Source organism: Panicum hallii, chromosome 4 (assembly GCF_002211085.1).
Source record: "Panicum hallii strain FIL2 chromosome 4, PHallii_v3.1, whole genome shotgun sequence".
NCBI classification, from domain to species: Eukaryota; Viridiplantae; Streptophyta; class Magnoliopsida; order Poales; family Poaceae; genus Panicum; species Panicum hallii.
Window position 1 is genome coordinate 46656145 of NC_038045.1, and position 19140 is coordinate 46675284.

At 38.4% G+C, this 19140-nt stretch overlaps 2 protein-coding genes and 1 pseudogene across 6 annotated transcripts; 2 read left to right on the plus strand and 1 right to left on the minus strand.

Moving 5' to 3' along the window:
- The first annotated feature begins 34 nt into the window (after positions 1–34).
- LOC112890564 (anthranilate O-methyltransferase 2-like) lies at positions 35–3998 on the plus strand. Its single transcript, XM_025957434.1, has 5 exons — positions 35–115; positions 829–1242; positions 1408–1683; positions 1769–2109; positions 3896–3998. Exons 1-5 carry the CDS (start codon positions 35–37, stop codon positions 3996–3998), a joined length of 1215 nt encoding a protein of 404 aa, XP_025813219.1.
- A 264-nt stretch (positions 3999–4262) lies between these two features.
- LOC112890937 lies at positions 4263–5908 on the minus strand (annotated as a pseudogene).
- A 6116-nt stretch (positions 5909–12024) lies between these two features.
- On the plus strand, positions 12025–18837 carry LOC112889444. 5 transcript variants are annotated; one of them, XR_003228102.1, is made up of 9 exons: positions 12042–12794; positions 12879–13016; positions 13436–13515; positions 14000–14385; positions 15270–15454; positions 16350–16435; positions 16587–16723; positions 17867–18089; positions 18350–18837. XR_003228102.1 is itself a non-coding variant. In XM_025956085.1 (9 exons), the coding sequence occupies exons 1-9, from the start codon at positions 12279–12281 to the stop codon at positions 18535–18537; spliced, it is 2019 nt and encodes a 672-aa protein (XP_025811870.1). In that variant the 5' UTR covers positions 12072–12278; the 3' UTR covers positions 18538–18837. The 5 variants fall into 5 exon arrangements, 4 of the variants coding, with proteins under 4 accessions (XP_025811871.1, XP_025811873.1, XP_025811872.1 ...); XM_025956085.1 differs by having other exon boundaries at positions 12072–12794; positions 17787–18089; XM_025956086.1 differs by lacking the exon at positions 18350–18837 and having other exon boundaries at positions 12025–12794; positions 17443–17971.
- The last annotated feature ends 303 nt before the right edge of the window (positions 18838–19140 follow it).

A 19140-nucleotide genomic window follows, 5' to 3' on the forward strand; every position in this document is an offset into this window, starting at 1 on the left:
TCTACACCATAGCTGAAATAGTGTACCTCGCAGCATGGCCATGAATATAGAGCGTGATCTCCACATGGCCACAGGGGACGGACAAACTAGCTACACTAGGAATTCCAGGATTCAAGTAAACTCTCTCTCTCTCTCCCTCTCTCTCTCTCTCCCTCCCTCCCTCCCTCTCCCTCTCCCCCTCCCCCCCCCCCCCCTCTCCCTCCCTCCCTCCCTCTCCTAATTTATCGACAAGTACCCTTTCATAATACTTGTCAACTGACAGGACCAAGAGTGTATTATATCAGATTGTAAGTTATCTATCCTTAATTGCTACTAAAGATTTAATTGCTACTAAATTCATGAGGAAGTGGTATCTCTTTAGGATCAACCCCAGTATCGAGAAATTGGTTAATCGGTAAAGATGCATGCATGCATTTGGTGTCCCGCCCAAGAAAGAGATCCAAATCCTAATAACCCTGCTAAGTGGTGATTCAACATGGATTCTACATCTTGGAACCAGGCCAGTTTGAGAGCAGCTTTGTGATAATGGAACCAACCAACAAAAAGCATTAACGATGCAAAAATCAATGCACTGATTGCGGTACAATAGAGTTGTAATTCATTAGTTATTCCGGATGCTCGCCAAATCTGAAAAAACCCAGAGGTTATTTGGATTCCTCGGAAACTCCCGCCTACTGTTAAATTGCTGGTGTGTCCATGGAGGATAGTTGGATTCAATAAACACAAAACGACCCTTTTTCTTATGTTGTAAAATCATTAGATTTCTTAACACTAAATATGATCATAAGTACTAGGAATATAACATGTTTTCTATCTTCATGTAAACAGGAAAAAGCTTTCTTTCAGATTAAACCAATCCTTGAGAAGGCCACGAGAGATGTATACACAGCTCTCCTTCCTCGAACCATGATCGTGGCCGACTTAGGCTGCTCTTCGGGGCCTAACACACTGTGCTTCATCTCAGAGGTGATTGGTACCATAGCTCGTTATTGCAAGGAAGTTGGCCTACCGCATGACCACCCGCAGCTTCAGTTCTTCCTGAATGACCTGCCGAGTAATGACTTCAACAACCTCTTCAAGTTGGTCGAGCGGTTCAACAAGTTGACGGCAAGAAATCACCAGGGAGAAGCACCACCTCCGTGCTATATCTCTGGGTTACCAGGCTCTTACTACACCAGGCTTTTCCCTCGTCAAAGCGTTCACCTCTTCCACTCTTTGTTCTGTCTTCAATGGCGCTCTCATGTATGCTTACAAGATGCACGTCACACGTGTCTATGCATTTCCGTCGTGGCCTCACCGTTATGAGTCAGGCTGCTTGTCCATGCACTATTATTTTTTAGGTTTTAAGACGCCCTACAGTTTCTTTTAGACCAAGTGTGTTTTTTAATGCCATGTAAAAATATATAGGCACCAGAGGGAGTGAAAGGCACGAGAAAAACGCACCAAGATAAGGGAGATATTTACATCACAAAGACTACATCACCTACATTAGTAAAACTGTTTCAACAGCAGTTCCAAAGGGACATCGCCCTCTTCCTCAAGCTGCGCTATGAAGAACTTGTGTTTGGTGGCCACATTATTCTAACATGTATTGGGAGGAAGCATGAGGATGTGTTGCGTGGAGAGTCCAATCACCATCTTTACGGATTGCTTGCACAATCGCTGCAATCCCTTGTTGATGAGGTAAATGTAAATTAGTTCCCACCACTATTTAACAATGATTTTGCGTCGCACTATATCTATATGTACTTAACTTTGATCTAAACAGGGCCTTTTGAAAAAGGAAAAACTTGATTCGTTCTATCTACCAGTATATTCACCATCGATCGGTGAAGTAGTGGCAATCGTGGAGAAAAGTGGGATGTTCAACATGAATCACATCAAACTGTTCGAGACAGACTGGGATCCAGAAAGTCATGCTGTGCACGACAGTGTTAGTAGCGGTGTGAATGTTGCTAGGTGCATAAGAGCAGTAATGGAGCCGCTCATTGCAAGCTATTTCGGAGAAACCATACTCGACAGGTTGTTCAAAGAGTATGCGCACCGTGTTGCCAAACATCTCGAGAAGGAGAAAACCAAGCATGCGGTTATCGTCCTGTCCATGAAGAAAGTAATATAGATATCCATGTGCCCTGCCCTAAAGTTCTGTTGTTTCACTCCAGATATTTGTTATGACACGCTACACTAGTTGTCTAGAAAACTCGTTATACATGTTTGTGCGTAATGTACTGCTTGTTATGGTGCTATTTATTATCTTCACCATCTGTGCATTGAATGTCTCTCTCTTAATCCCGCCATTAGGACCGAAATGCCAAGAGCAGGGTTAAATAGGCACTTTTCACTGAAATCAAGAAACATAGCAGCTGAATAGTTCAGTAAAATCTGTATGGTTCAGATTTATTCTGGATCCTCGGGAAAATATGGAGGTTCCAGGTTAAATCAGGGTCGTCCTAGTACAGATGATGAATTCAAAACCAAGCGAAGGCTCTGCAGTTTGAGGACAAAACAAATGTTACACAACTTTTTTGAAGGTGTGTCTATTCATTTCCCACAGTCACTTGCGATTAGAAACACACCTATCAAGTAGACCGAGTGGAAAACATGAATTGAACACAAAGAACCCTAGCTAGAACAAGCTAATCAAGAGCGAGACTCGAGGACTTATTTCCTGAAGTTTGGACACCCCGAAAGAGTTTCCTGCATTTGTCTGGTCCTTCCAAAGAATCTGGTCGCTCTTAACAGTTTCACAAACTTTCCATGGCGCACTTAAGGACTCTCTCTCTCTCTCGTGTCTTGCTGAAGGGGCTGTAGGGGGTATATATATAAACATCCATCGACAACTGACCAGTATGTGCTCAATCGGAATTTGCAGTATCATCCGGACCATAGATACCGGAGGCTCAAAGGAAAAGGCTCCACCCAGGTTCCAGAGTCTGGACCCTTTGGAAAATCAAGAGAACCCGACTAAGGTCATTGCAGATAAACCAATCTCCTGAGCAAAGTAGTTCATCTAGAACTTCTTTCTTCCTTTTTGATGGTCACCAGTGTCTTACTTATTCACCAGTGGGATTATGACCTATTCATCAGCTCATCGAATGTGTTAGTCCCTTAATCATTTTCCATTAATCATCTAAACACCCACTAGAGGGCCTAACACATTGAAACCTGATGGCCTGGTTACTATACTCCATTAGTCACAAATAATTGTCATTTGGAGGATGTTTGAACTTTGATCATCAATATCTCTTCAAAGATTTTAATGAACTTTTGCATAGATTTATCTTCAAAAATAGATTCAAAATATTATAATTTTATATGTTTTGAATATATTATTAGTGGATGGTCAAAATAGTATCTTGGTGACCGTACATCTGTCTAAAATGACAGTTATTTGTGATTGGAGTATATATCTATGCTCGTTGGGTTGGCGCAACTTAGAAACATCAATGCCCTTCTTCATTTCATTATTGACTCAGGCTTTTCTATGGACGACTTTTTTTTTCTTTTTGTTTCCGTGAAATGAATTTTTTATCCTTTGAGTAGTTTGGATTTATCCCCATCCGGCCTTATTCTGTAGCTTTACCCCTACAATAAAATGAATGTTTGCAGTTCTCCTACCAACTCTTATAAGGAAATTAAAACACTGCACAAGAGTACAAGCAAGTTCCGATGAGCTCTTTCTATGAAACAGGAGAGGCCCACAGTACTAATTAAATATATTAAAGAAGAAGACAAATATATAGAAATTTAAAGATAACAAAAGCGAAAAAAAGAATTTTTGGTGAATATTAATAGGATGACAGCATAACACCAAAGCAAAGTGCTTTTTAGACCCTAATTAAATATCTAGACCACTGCATCTACCTAATGGAAAAGGTCGATTCTCCCGGGGGTGGAGATGCTACATGAAAACTGGTACATATAGTTCAAATTCTTTTACTGAAAGTCTACAAAGAGCTATGATATATGGTATAAGAAAAAGGAAACTACCGCTCTAGCTATAATTTCTAACCTTTTCTGATTACAAAGACTACAGACACATAAACCACACAATGAGAATAATTCGAGTGTATCATGTGGGAACACTTAATTAAGGTACTAATTTCACGGAATAGATTAATATTTTTGTGAGAAACAGAATTGATTAAATATCATGGTAACATCAAGATCATTTTGTGTACAGTCAAATTATTACACCACAATCATTGCAAAAGAAAGTACATCAAACCACAAAAACAATGAATATATATATATATATATGCCTATCTTCTTTGCAAGGATAGGACAATGACAGTGTACTTGGTCTTCTCCCTCTCCTGATACTCTGCTACCTTGCTTGCGAATTCTTTGAAGAGGGCGTCAAGAATAGATTCACCGAAGTGGCTTACAAAAATAGTTTCCATCACAGCCCTTAAGCACTTTGCGACGTTCACCCACTCTGGATGCTATCTTGCACATTGTCATCTTCTGAGTCGTCATAAGGATCCTAGTTTAATTCAAATAGTTTAATTTCATTGATGTCAAACAGCCCAGTCTGCTTGCAGCTGCCTTCACTTCATCAACGGATGGCCCATACATTGGTAGGTTGAAGGAGTTCAGCTTGTCTTCCTCCACAAGGCCCTGTATAAAATATATGAAGCTTAACTTATTAGTTGCTTGATTGGCTTTTTTCTCCTCAAAACGAAGTCATAGAATTTTACTAAACTGATTATAATCGTTGGCATTCAACTCCAAGAATAGTATTCGTACATATTTTGATATACTGTATAAATAATATGTTTGGTTGGACGGTGTAGTCGAAGTACATGTATAGCTTTCCTTGCCAAAAAAAAGAAGTACATTTACAGCTAGTGTGTATCGTGGGTGGATTGCTCGTGGGTAGAAATGGAAGTGTAAGACCATCTTGTTCCACATGCAACATAAATATTTGCAGTGAGTAGAAGCAAGTGAAATCTTTTTTGCATTATAATCTATACCTTGTCAACAAGAGATCGAAGAGATTGCAAGTAGTTCATAAAGATAGTTCAAATTGCCACTGTATACATCCTCTTCCTTCCTCCCAAGAAAAGTCAGCACCATCTTCCCACCAACCACCAGTTCATCATATCGCAGCTCAAGGAATAGCATCATGTCCTTATGAAACTGCTCTTGGTATAGTTGCGCCACACAAGGTGGTGATGTAGCCTTTTCAATGTAAATATTTATCTTGTTTCCATCTAACCCATCAGGAAGCTGAATGGCATATAGTGCCACTCTTATTATTAGCACAATGATGATCAATCAAGAATTTGTACAAAAATAATTGAATTATAAATTACTGAGCCTAAATTGTGTATTCTCATATTCTGTACCTGAGAATATCAGTGAAGGCTATAAGATGAGTGAAAGAGATGAACGCTTTGAGAAGGGAAAAGCCTAGTGTAGTAGGAGCCGGATAACCCAGCAATATAGAATGGAAGCAGTCTTTCTCCCTTATGATGTGTTGTAACCGAGTTCTTGAACCGTTCAACTGATTGGAAGATATGGTTGAAGTCATTGCCTGGTAGATCATTGAGGAAGAATTGGATCCCCACCATATTATGGCCCGCTACTTGCGTTGATCACCTCAGATAGGAAGATGAGTGTGTTATCACCTGAGCCCCAGCCCAAATCACAAACCACCAGATTTGGAGGGAGGAGAGCAGAGCATACTTGTCTCACAGCCTCCTCAAGCACTGGTTTAGTCTCAAGCAAAGCTTTTTGCTACGACGCACGGAAAAATAAAAATGTAAGATGGAGAGTATTTGTTCACGCATGTTTGCTTAGAGAGAAATAAGGAATTCTAGCTACATACTTGAAGTCTGGAGTTGGTGGTGTAGCTGGTTTTTCCTTCTCCTTCCACCGTATGGAAGTCACGCTCCATCCTCATGATATGGCTCCCAGCTTCAACTCATGGGTCATCATAGGGCACTATAACCATGTGTATAACCGTGTGTGTATATATGGTAATACTATTCTACACCCTAAGTGTAGTGTTTATTCTACACCTAGAAGTGAAAATTATATTACTGGTCGAACCGATCCGAAATTAGTAAACCGAATTACCATATTACTGAACTACGTCAAGCAAAAGGATGTCAGTAATCACACACAATAGTTGTTACTGAAATTATTTTCAGTAGTTAGTTAGCTGTAGCTATATATATACTTGGTAAAAGTAACTTTCCATATATAGCAAGAAGTACACTGTACACCAACCTACTTTCAGATCAATTGCCAGATCGAGGAGCACGGCTCGATCAATGAAAAAAATGCAAATGGTTCGACGATCGATACACTGCTGTCCGGATGGGAAAGTTATATATGTTGATCTGGATATCTGTTGGGCCTGCATGCCTGGCAGGTGCTGTCCGGATCTTATCTCTTCGCATCGGACCTGCGTGCCTGTCAGCGATCTGCCCTCTAGATTTGAGCTTATATATGCAACGGCTGTATAGCATATGACCTTTGTCTAAAGATCAAAAGCACACGGTGATGAGGATACGCTATATGCCAGCATACCATGATCTAAAAGCAAATGGTGTTGTTCTCTAGCTAGATATATAGAAGTACATCTATAGTTGGTCATTCAGACCGCTCGGACCCGACTAGATCCGGCATGATTAGGCCTGGCACGATTAGCCCGATTATTTATTCGGGCCGTGTCGGGCCGGGCTGGGCCGGCTCACGTGCCGAGGTCTCGATCCAGGCACGGCACAAAGCTCGTGCTGGACCAATCCAGGCCTGTTTAATTTAATTCCATGCCAGGCCAGCCTCGGGCTGGACTGAAAACTATAAGGTGCTGTTCAGATTCATTTGCCATGGGCTAAAGTTTAGGGGCAAAACTTTAGCCCTTTCTTGACTGTTTGAATTCAGAGACTAAACTGTAGCATTTAATGATACAATGACTGATTTTCCTCTCATAATGACTGATTTGGGGAGTGGGGACTGGGTGGAGCGGGATACAGGTGTCCAACGCTCGCCTCGAGGAGGTTTAGCCCGGTTTAGGGCCCCTTGAGGGCAAAAGAATTTAGTCCATAATTTAGCCATTTGCCCTACCTGTTTGGATCCTTTTGGAAAAAAAACTAAAAGTGCAGGGCTAAAGTTTTACCATAGAATCCAAATAGAACCTAAATACACCATGATGTGGATGGGAATCCATCCAACCCTGCAAGATAAATACGTGAGATAGTCTCATGCATGCTCCCATCCCCATGATGTGGATGGGAATGCATCCAACCCTGCAAGATAAATGCGTGAGATGGTCTTATGCATGCTCGCATCCCTATAAATCAAGACCACATTAGCTGGCGCCAATCGGCTGCAACAAAGCTAGTAGAGAGCAGAGATAAGAGGACAGGAACCGTACGTACAGTTACTTCTCTGAGAAAATTTCTTATTCGACATGGGTAAAATTTTAAAGGGTACTTTAACTTTTAATAATAATATAATTGGATAATTTATATGCAAATTTATAGGGTTATTTGCATTATTTTTATAATAGCATAGGTGAGTAACTTACATGAAGATTAAGGGGTCACTTTAGATTTTTTTCTATAATGGAAGAGGTGGATAATTTAAATACATATTTAGGGGATTACTTTAGTCTATTTTTATAATAGTAGATGTCGGTAATTTATTAGAAAAGATAACAGATCCAATGACTGTTATGATTAGAGTTGTCGGATTGATGGCAGGATATTTTTTATTTTTATAAGAATTTCTAGGATTTCTCTATTTTTCAGAGAGTCCACCTAGGATCCTAGGTGGCTTCACCTAGAGGCTTCAAAAGAAGCCTCCAATTAGTAATAGTAATTATATTTATCTATCTCACGCTCTCTTCATCTATTAAATATTCTAACACATACTCTAAAATACATATTTATCATTATCTAGTTGCAATAGATTTTATTTTGCATCACACCTCCATGTGTGTTTGATATATATTTAATTGAACCATTTGTTTGTGAATTGTTATTCTTATCTCTTCCATCATACATAAATACATGGTGACACATATCGTGAGTAGCATTTTTATATAAATAATAATATAAATAATATATTAATAATGATAGAAATAGTAATTTAAAATTTTATATTGGTGCAATTTAATATTTTTATAATTATATAATTTAGATTCAGTTTTAGAGGTTGCTTTAACTTTTAATAATGATATAATTGGATAATTTATATGCAAATTTATGAGATTATTTGTATTATTTTTATAATAGCATAGGTGGGTAATTTACATGAAGATTAGAGGGTTACTTTAGATTTTTAATAATGGCAGAGGTGGGTAATTTAGATACATGTTTAGATGTTACTTTAGTCTATTTTCATAATGGCAGAGGTGGGTAATTTATTAGAAAAGATAACAGATCCAATAACTACCTATTATATTAATATTATATTAATAAGGAAGTGTTAAAAGAAGCCACCGCGTTAGCCGAGTGGGTCTAGAAATTTCCATATTAATCTAAAAAAGAAAAGGATTTACACTATCGAATTTTATAAAGATCTAACAGTGTAAACTAATTAGAAGAGTCCATATCTAAATCCATAAAGATGCAACCGTGTAAACTAATCTAGAGTCCATATCCAATTAAAAAATGATACATGGTTATATACGCTCGTGTATAGAGTCCGCATGATATTAGAACCTGTCTTGGCTATCACATGCTGAAAATATTTCATATTCCATAACGTGTACATATGTATGTATTTGGAAAGGAGACGGTCAATAAATAAAATTATAGAACTCGGGCAGGAAAAATAATCCAGCCAAGTAAATAAATAGATGGCCAACTAGCATATTCCACATAGCAATAAATCCTACGAGACCTATGAGCATTTTTCATGCCTTGATCAACTGCCTTCTTGCGTCGGGTTGTTTTGACTTTTTTCTCACCAGACACTCCAGTTGCCAGGAATTCAACTTGCATTCTTTGCAAATAGTTATTAACAATCTAGATTACCGCTACAACTTATCGTTTTCCATCAAGTTCAGGTATTACCCAATGCCACCTCTTCTTCATGTCCTAGAGATACGCATCATCTATTTGCAAACCTTTTGCAGGTGTTAACAATATGGCATACAAAAAAGATAAGACAACTGATAACAATTGGGTAGTCATGGAACATTCAAGTGAAAATCTTAAGAATATGAGAATCAATTAGTTTTTGCAGCAGATGAACTTATGAGCTTAGATCTGATTCTTATGGATGAACAGGTATTGTTCTTTGCATCATATTTTTCCTTTTTTTCAATAAATCAAATCCTATGTTTTAGCACTCACTATAAAAGCATTTAATATTTTTTAAAGGTGAAACAATTCATGCTACTATTTGGAGAAGTCATATTGATAATTATAAGCCAAGGATCATTGAGGGCTCTATCTATGCACTTAGCAATTTCAGAGTCCAAGATGCTGCCAGATATCGTCCAGTAAAGAATCTACTAAAAGTAGTTTTTGTTTATAATACAAATGACAAGGAATTGGATGAGGATTCAACAATTTTAGAAAGTATTACTTCGAGTTTGCCTCTAGAGATACACTGTTAGAATGGAAAAAATATAGATAAATAATGCTCAGGTATTTTTATCATAAATGTCTTCAACTTATGTCTAGATTCTAGATTTTTAATCTAATAATCTTATTTACTATTTGTAGATGTTATTGGATTAATCACAATGATTAGAAAACTTGAATCTAGAATTATAATGAAAAATACCGCCGACCCATGTAAAAGGAATATTCACGAGATTGAATTTCATATATCAAAGTAAGACTCTCTATTTGCTTAAAATTATATTAGAAGGGAACAAGAAACAATATTTTCCTTATTTGATTTAATAATTGAATACTATGGCACCAGTTAGGATAACTTTATTGGGAGATTTAGCTCATTCTCTGAAACAAAATGTCGTTGGCAAACACACTATTGTGATAGTTACATCAACAATGGTGGAAGTTTGTACTGTTCCATACGAAGAAACTGTACCAAAATTGATGGAGGTAGATGAAGGTACAAAAGGTACCATTCAGGAACAAATATTTTATAATAGGAGAATTTGACAGGATCTTACTCATATAAGATACGACAACCCAACAGATCAGGTACAGTATAGAATTCACACAACCTATTATTTAGTTGTAAAATTCATGATTTTAATTTTTTGAATGAGCATTAAACCTTTGTTATCCTTAATATTTTATTCATATTTTTGGATTTTGCGTTCACACCAGAGAAGCCAAAGTCGGAGCCATTTCAGCCACAGCCGGTGCCCTGCCAAACTAGCCTCATTTAACTCAGTAACTGAGTTGAAGTACATAGGAAACTTCTCCATTAGGTGCATCAGACGCGAAACACACTAATCGATTTTAAATGTGTGAAGGGAAAATGGAAGATGAAGAAATCAGTAGAAATAGTGGGAGAAAATGGAAGTCAAAGAAAAGAGATAGAAATAACAATAAACACATGTTTGGAACTAAATAAAAAATAAAAATTGTACAATTTATACAGTCACACGGGCAAAAAAAAATATGTACAATAACCAAAGTGGGGAAAAAACCATCGGGTTAGGCCGAATAAAAAATTAAAATGTATATACATTAATATAGCATATATATGTTGCAACGACATGTGCAAATAAATAAACATAATATTTTTTATTGAAGTCATCTGGAGGCCGCAACATATTTTTAATATAATTTTTTATTTAATCCACAATCTTTTTAATTCGCTCCTAAGATTAGTTAGATCTAGATCCGTTGGATGCTACTCGGGTGCTCTAACAACTAGGCTAGAATTCTTTTAGCTAAATAATAATTAAAATATTGGAAGGCACAAATTAAAGTCCAACATCTAAGTTACAAATTGTTGACTTTGACAACATCACTAACATAAAAATATAAATTTATTTAATAACTACATATAAAAGACTTTGTAAACAGACAAACTTGTATTCAAGGTCACCACATATTACAATTAATCATCAAAGTTGGATATTACGTGGTACAATATGCATTCATATTCAAGGTGATCTAATATTAAATTCAATCCTCAAATTTAGATTTTGCAAGTTAAAGTATTAAAATATGCAAACCTGATATAGAACAACTTAAAAATCAATGATTGATATGGACTCTTATACATGTAGGTAGTATTTGACAAGAGCGAACAAGAGGTAAATAAAATATCAAATACATCTCTTTAGTTAAGGTAAAAATATTAAAAAACTATAAAAACTAGCTACCAGAGCTATTAGTACAGGCCACCTTGCTAGTTATGATTAGAGTTGTGGGGGCTGGATGTTTCTAATTTTTGTGTGAATTTCAAAGATTTTTCTATTTTTTAGAGTGTCCGCATATGATTCTAGGTGGCTTCACAAAAACCTCCAATTACAATTAGTAATAGTAAAAGTCGAAACAGATATATTTGAGTGGAAAGATGCTGAGACCGACATGAATGGAATGGAAATAACGAATCGCATCGGTTCAACATTGCACAAATTAGACATCTCACAGAGGAGAAACGTTTACATGTTGCATAAGAGAAGCGCAAATTAAAGGGTTGAACAGAAAATAAGTCGATGCATGATGCTTAGGACCTGTTGGACCTGGGAGGGGTTCTTCCGGCTTCGTATTTAGGCACAATAGTGTGAAGTTATTTTGTAAGTTTAGACTAAAATAAACTATAAGCTAGGTAAAGCTAGTTTTTTAGTCTCACCAGTTTTGACTTCACTAGAGCCGTTTTGGGATAAGACCTTCAATCCATAAATCATATATTAATATTAGCAATAGAAACATACATGGATTTGATGTCTCTTAAGTTATAAATGGCAGAAGCGCTCACAAGCAGCAACAAATAGATGAAATTTTGAGTTCCCATAAAACATAGTGTAGCGAAGGAAATGACATAAAATAGGTATCAAAATTGGGAACCCCGCGGCACTTTGGCCTACTGTTTGGCTTTAGTCTGAAAAGGAAACATGGAGCAGAGGCCTGATTGCCTGAAGGCAGAAGGCCCAGGAACATGAAGTCCACTGCTCGGCTTACCTCCACGCCTGTCTGCTCGCTTCTCCCGCACCATCTTCTGTCAGTTCGTGTGACGGATGAAGAAAACTCTCAGCCGTTGATGTGCGCGCCAAATTAATCCGAGCGGTCCACTGGAAATAAACGAGCTCTTCTGCCGCCGCCGCCACTTGTTGCAAAACCCTCGGCCCGGGCGGTGCGCCGCCGCCGCCTCTGTCTCACGCCATGGCGCGGCCGGTGCTGCCGCCGTCTCCCTCGCTCCGCGCCGCCGTGAAGAAAGAAATCGACGCCGTGGAGGATACCGCTCACACTCCGGCGCCACCGCCCCGCAAGAGGCGCCGCCGAGGAGGCCTCCCGGTGACCCCTACCCAGCTTCCCCTGAGCCCTATCCTCCTCACGCCCCATACCATCCCGTCGGGTCCATCAGGGGACGCGTCCCTCGCCGGCCTAACGCTGACTCCCGCGTGCTCCGCCGTCAAGCGCGAGCCTGGCTCTGACACCGATGTGGGGGGCCGCGGGAGGGCGGGCGGGAAGCCGAAGGAGCCAAGGGACCACCGCCACGGCCCGAGGCCCGCGGCGGCGGAGCCCCAAATCCTCTGGCTCAACCGCCGCCGCCTGGCCCGGATCCTCCACGAGCTCGCGGGCGCGCACCGGTGGCGCGAATCAGCCGGTGTCGTCTCCACGCAACTCTGCGGCACCCGGAGGCCCGGCTCCTTCCAGGAGACACGCAGCCTGTTTGTGGTGAGCAACCCTGCCTGATAAGACACTGCGATTTTAGTTCGGCGTAGTTGGGGTTTCTGATGTGCGCCAGGTGCTTCATGAAAGGCCGCCATGGAAATCCATAAGCAGCTTACTGAGGACGGCGGCGTGAAGCAGGGCAGCAGGAGCTCCTACTACCTCAGGACGCAGAAACTGTTCGATGTTTGGATGAAAAAGCTGATTTGGTTTCCTTCCTGCCCAAAAGTAAGATCCGAATTCAGCTGTAGAGCTTACATAATCTGTTTCTGCTGATTATTGTTATCAGCTAGGTAACTGGAAATTCTAGTATGATGGTTAAAATTGGAAGTGCAATTGAATTTTAACATATACCTCGGGTTTAGACAACTAGAGTTTCCTTATCATCTGGATTTCCACTAAAAAGTATAATTTAGGACATATTTGGTCGCATATTAAATTTTGGAGGAAAAATTAGGTTATGCCGACATGTAGTTCTACATCGCAAGCACAAGTTTTAATGGTAATGTGCTGGTTGTAGTTTTACCTGGGGAATGCTCCTTTGTTGCTTTAGATGGAAGGCACATTATGTCTTCCTTTTCTAAAACGGACCAAGAGTATCACTTATGTTCTACTATTTGCTTGACAATGTTATTTTTATTTGGCAGAAACACTTGGTTACACTGGAACTGGCATTATTTTACCTTTCACAAGGCAACATTGACAATGCATATAATACAACAAGAATGTGCGTCACCTGTACACTCAGTCTTCTCTTTTGTTCTATTGTCTACACCTCTTGCCTTATAGGTTACAAGCCTCCTTCACTTTTCCTGTTCAGTTTATAAAACCCAGTGTAGCTATATATGCATTCAATAGAAGGTCATGTGCCGCACAGATTATTAGACATGCATTTATTTTTCTTTGATAGAATCAAGCATAAGATACTTGAGTTTTATTTTAGACATGTCGATTTAGGTTTTGTTTTGAGAATCTGCATATATACTTCCTTCTAACACTGTAAAAGATTCTACTTTTCGTAACTTGAATATTTGTTATGCTAAAAGTTCCCTGCTACCTTTATGCGGTGGTTGTAATACTCGGAGCGTTGAAGCTTTTCGATATTAGCTGCAAGTCACTTTTTACTTCTGTTTAGTGTTCTTTTTCTTTCTTCCCACATGACTTATAGATTGGTACAGTGTAAGAACTTGATAACTTCTTTTGTTTATCAGCCTAATCACTAAGGACAGACTGCAGACAGAACCAATCTTAAATCTGATTCATGGTTTGATATCATTTGATAAGTGGTACTCTGGCTTGCCCAAAGATATGCAAGTTGAGGAGTTTGATGTTTATAATGAATCATGCACGATTTCTATGAAGTCAGATGGCTGTGAAGGAACTAGTCTTGTGGACGATTCTGATGACAATAGCGTTGATGATGATGCCAGTTTGCATCCTTGCTCTTCAGAAAGTTCGATCAATAATGAGAATAACAACAGAAATATGGATAAGAAACCTGGCCTCATTCATCCTAAGGAGGAAATTGATCCACTTGGATCTGTTAATGAAGATTTCCGAAGCATATTTTTGAATACCTCTGATGGTCCTACCTGTGGTAAGTGCCATTTTGTAGTAATTGTGCTTGCGTGTTCTTCAAGATGTTCTTTTGTTTTCTGTTTCTGTTGAGGAGCTTGTACCTCTATGTTTGTCGCCCTACATTGCCCGAAGGAACTTGTACTCGGAATGCTGTAATAATGATCTCATATGGGAACCATATAGAACTGCAGTAAATAAATAATGCTTAAATAGTTAATTGTTTTGGCACCTACCAGAAATCTTTATGCGTTGATATTACTAATCCACATTTTGTTCTTGGTGCATCCAGTACTTGCTGTACCTCTACAGCAGTTTTCTAGAATCCGTTAATGCTATAATTCTAAGTTGTTGATACATGATCTAGATTATGAAGTATCATTTCCATTGTATGAGTTTATGAGGAGCGCTGAGCAGGGGAGCTATACATTAAAATATTCTTAAAATTATGAAGACTCGATGTGAATAGAAAGGACAAGAGATAACACAACATGGCATATGCATTTCTCATAAGTTGAGGCTTTCTATGTCATTTCGGTGTGGAACAATCTTGGGTATCTTCGTTTCTAGTGTGATTGCATCTTGTGGTGTGGTGGTGGGTTTGAGAGTTGCTTATAGCTTCTGTTATAAACCTGCTGCATGAAAGTTGTAGCATCGTCTGTGTCTCCTGCCGGACTAGTTCTCAGACTAACCAACCTCATTAAGCTGAATTACCAATATATTCTTTTCTAGAACAGGCATGAGAGCTGCGTATCATTATATTAAAGCGGAAGAGAGGATTAGAAATCCTGGTTACACACGAATTACCAGTATATTCCTCTATTAGTCTTTTTAATTTTGTTTTAAGTCGCAACTATAGTTACTCATGTTGTATCTTAAAATGTTACTTTCTCTTCTGCACTGAAGGATTGGAAAAGAGCCTGTTGCCTTTACGGCTAAAGATTCCTACTGGGGCTTCAAACGATTGTTTCGATAAATATTGGCAGTACAAGTCAACACCTAATGCCTCCTACGAAGATGCAGAAAAATGTCTAAGGTTGGCCCTTCATTCAAATCCGCCAGTTATGGCAGCCTTATTGCCACTAATACAGGTAATTGGGACTGATGTCATCACATACATATTTAGGAGTTATCTGATTCTGTAATGCATTCAAACTAAAACCAAATGGACCTGCTTGCTGAACTAGCCTAGGGCTATGGACTGTTTGATCACCATTTCCATCTTATTTGTACTTCATTCTCATTTTGTGCCTCCGACCCCTTATCTATTTAGTTTTCCCTGAAACTCTCCAAATCATGTAGAGACACATAAGAGATAACCTCTCCAATCTGTTATCTGTAGTTTGTTCCTAGACACTTAACTAATGTACACTCCCATCCATGTTTCGTGTCTTGGCGGTACAATCTCCAGTGCAAGTTGGTTGTCGCTTTCAGCTTTTTTTTTTCCAAGCTATCCCTTGCATAAGAGATGTCCTTACCATAGTCACAAAGTTCCTGGGTTGAGGAATGGGGTCGGGGAATTTGGTACCCTACTTGTGAGGGGTTTTTACTTTTTACAAGGCAGGGACTAAAATGTCCCCATGTTCCTGCAACGGGTCGACGTTCCCAGGTCGAGGAATGCTGCCTTCGACCCCCGTTTCCTGTGACTACGGTCCTGATTGTCCAGGCACTCCTCAACACCACTCATAGATGCCTTTAGTGACTGCATTTTGTATATTTTTTAAAAAATCTGTTACTGGGCACACGATAATTGGCTGAGTATGGGCATCCTTGATTACCTTATTGGTCTTGTTCTAGTCTTCAATTGATCCTTCACCTCTGGTTCCCATCAAGCCAAATCATATGCTTCTTATTTTGCACACAAGTTTTTTCCCCTAATGTGGTTGCATTTCATTTTTTTCGAGTCTTTTGTATTCATTTTGTTTTCTTGTACGAATTTTGGTTTTACCATTTGTTCAAAAAGAATTCTTACATTTCTTTTGAAAGATTCTCCTGCTTGGTGATAAACTGAAAGATGCACTTGAGGAGCTTGAGAGAACCTGCCTCAGTTCAACTACAGCCCTCCCTTTCAGGTAAAACGATGTGTTGCCTTGAATCTAATCCGTTATCTAATATTACATGATATTTTTCAATTATCATAGTTTCTGCCTTTTTTTCCTTGTCTATATTGAAAACAAGATTTTATGATTTAAGTAATTGAAATTAATTTGTTTCGTGCTGCAGGTTGAGAGGTAGGCTGCTAGAAGAGTATTTTGATCAAAACCAAGTATCAACCATTTCCTCTTGCTATGAGGAAGCTTTGAGAAGAGATCCTTCGTGTAGCTACTCAATGGAGAGGCTAATCAAAATGCATAGAAAAGGTGTGGGCTATTTTTTTTCCTTCATCCACATTGTTCTGCTATTTAATCACAATATTACTTGAATAGCTGAATTGTTTTTCCATATATCTGGAATAAACACTTGGCTGGTATGATTGGATATATGCTACGGTGTTGAGACAACATATATACCCGTAGGTTTTTCCTTCACTAAAATGAGGCTCTCTTGCTTTATGCATGTGAAATATGCCAGTTTGAACCAGCTCTTCTTTTTTAACTGACACTGGTTATTCTATTACCCCTACCAGTCATAAATATAAGTCATTTTTGGACTATTGCCAGTCCAATATTTTCTTAACTTATATGATTAATACATAAAGTACTAGATGGATTGATAAAATAAGATTGATATTAGTAGATTTATCATGAAGAAGTACTTTCATGATTTGTAATGCTTCTTTTGTTTCAAATATACTATTTTCAAGAAATTTATAGTCAAAGTTATTTTTTAACTTATATGATCAATACATAAGTACTAGATGGATTGATAAAATAAGATTGATATTAGTAGATTTATTATGAAGAAGTACTTTCATGATTTGTAATGCTTCTTTTGTTTCAAATATAATATTTTCATAGAAATTTATAGTCAAAGTTCTACCTCATAGATCATGTCAATTTTACACAATGCATATATTTACGATCGTAGGGACTCTGGAGGAGTAATTAGTTGATATGTTTCCCTGTCTTTGCTTCCTTAGAAAGGACCTTATATACAGAGCTTTAGGGGGTCTTACTATATTTTGCATAAAAGGGCATATGCAGTGATGAAAGCTCCCACAAGGTGGGTCTTGAGGGAGTGATTTCTAGGCAGCCTGCTGTTGCTTATTTTGCAAGGAGGATGATTCTAAACTAGGATCTCCAGGACAAGTGGAGGGATTCTACATCCTGTGTACATTTGGCTTGGTGCAAAAGATAATTAAACATCAATATGGGTGTGGTTATGGAAGTTTACTGCATCGCTTCTCTGCAAAATTAAGATTTGAAGTGTTCTGACTTTTTGAGCAATGTTTGCGTTCTCTTTTTCTTCTGCCGGTTGCCCCAGGATACTATAATACCATCCAGCTACTCGAGGCAATAGCTTTACATTTAGATTCCGTCAATGGGAAACCTTGCATCTGGCAGGAGCTTGTATCATGCTTCCTTCGTCTTTTTTCTGACAAGACTGCTGACTACGAGGATTGCATATCATGTACTAATGCCCAAGGAGATGAAGCATTGGAAGCTTTCAGTAAATTTTCTTCGTTCTTTTTTGAGCAACTTACAAGAGAATCATGGAAGGTCCGATGCAGATGGTGGATGCACCATCGTTTCAGTCAAACCGCGTATGCAGCAGAAACCCTGACAGGTAGCAGCTTTATTCCATAAATTTATAAGGGCAGATATATACTTCAAATTAATATATCTAGAGATTTGATTATGCAGATATATGTTGAAAATCTATGCTTAGAAAGTTTAGCAGCATTATGGTGTGAAATGAACATAACCTTTCTAGTTTTAAGCTCAGTGTTAACCCATATATGCCTCCCTGGCTTCCTCCCTCTTGGCATGCTATCTTTTTAGACGTTTGTGATGTGATCACAGATAAAGCAGTTTGTGTTTGTACAGGTGATTTGAAGCTCCTGGCTGCCAAGGCAGCTTGTGCTGCTCATTTATTTGGGCCAGAATTTCCATATGTCAAAGCAGTTGGGAGCTATTTTGCCAAGCAAGAAGCTCTGGATGAGATCAGTATCTTAGTCAGAAACAAGCAGAACTCTATCAGGCTATTACAAACGTTGGAGAAACTAACATCTTGATTCGTTTTGGTTCAGTATTTTACCATTGCATGCCATTGTTGTTGTTACCATGCTCATGACGGGATTTTGTAGAGTTCCCAGAACGAGATAAAAAAAAATTAGGATCAATAGCTGTCACCAATTTACTGTTTAGGCATAATCTTGGCGCCGGTGACGCCATGTGTTGTGAGTGTAGCAGCGAAAAAGGACCGATTGTATTGTTAGTACAAATGGATCATCTCGAGCTCGTTGGGCTTGGTTTTGGGAATGTAAATGGAAATGGTATACGTTCTTGGAAACATTTGAAAGGAAGATAATTTACACCTTTGCAAGAAAATTGAAACTATTTTTTTTAAAATTCACAATCCTTTCTATGGAAAAATGATCACAAAATCAGTTTATCTAAAAGGTATATGATCACAAAATCATTATTTAAAAAAATATGTTACAAAATTACCATAGCAACACAGGATGATGATAGTGTTATTGAAAATTACTCTATCCATTTCGAATTATAGGTTGTTTTAGATTTTGTAGATATATAGTAAAATTTATGTAGTGTTCCTTAGTCTTATAACGCTACAAACTTGTTTAAGTGTTGAGTTTTTTAGTTACTTTTATGTA

Coding starts and splice junctions, on each gene's coding strand:
- LOC112890564 (XM_025957434.1), top strand. CDS start 35: ATGGCCATGAATATAGAGCGTGATCTCCACATGGCCACAGGGGACGGA. Junction 1,243..1,407: donor GTCTTCAATGGCGCTCTCAT/GTATGCTTACAA, acceptor AAAAATATATAG/GCACCAGAGGGAGTGAAAGG. Junction 2,110..3,895: donor ATCGTCCTGTCCATGAAGAA/AGTAATATAGAT, acceptor CTCCCGGGGGTG/GAGATGCTACATGAAAACTG.
- LOC112889444 (XM_025956085.1), top strand. CDS start 12,279: ATGGCGCGGCCGGTGCTGCCGCCGTCTCCCTCGCTCCGCGCCGCCGTG. Junction 12,795..12,878: donor AGACACGCAGCCTGTTTGTG/GTGAGCAACCCT, acceptor GCTTCATGAAAG/GCCGCCATGGAAATCCATAA. Junction 16,724..17,786: donor AATCAAAATGCATAGAAAAG/GTGTGGGCTATT, acceptor CGGTTGCCCCAG/GATACTATAATACCATCCAG.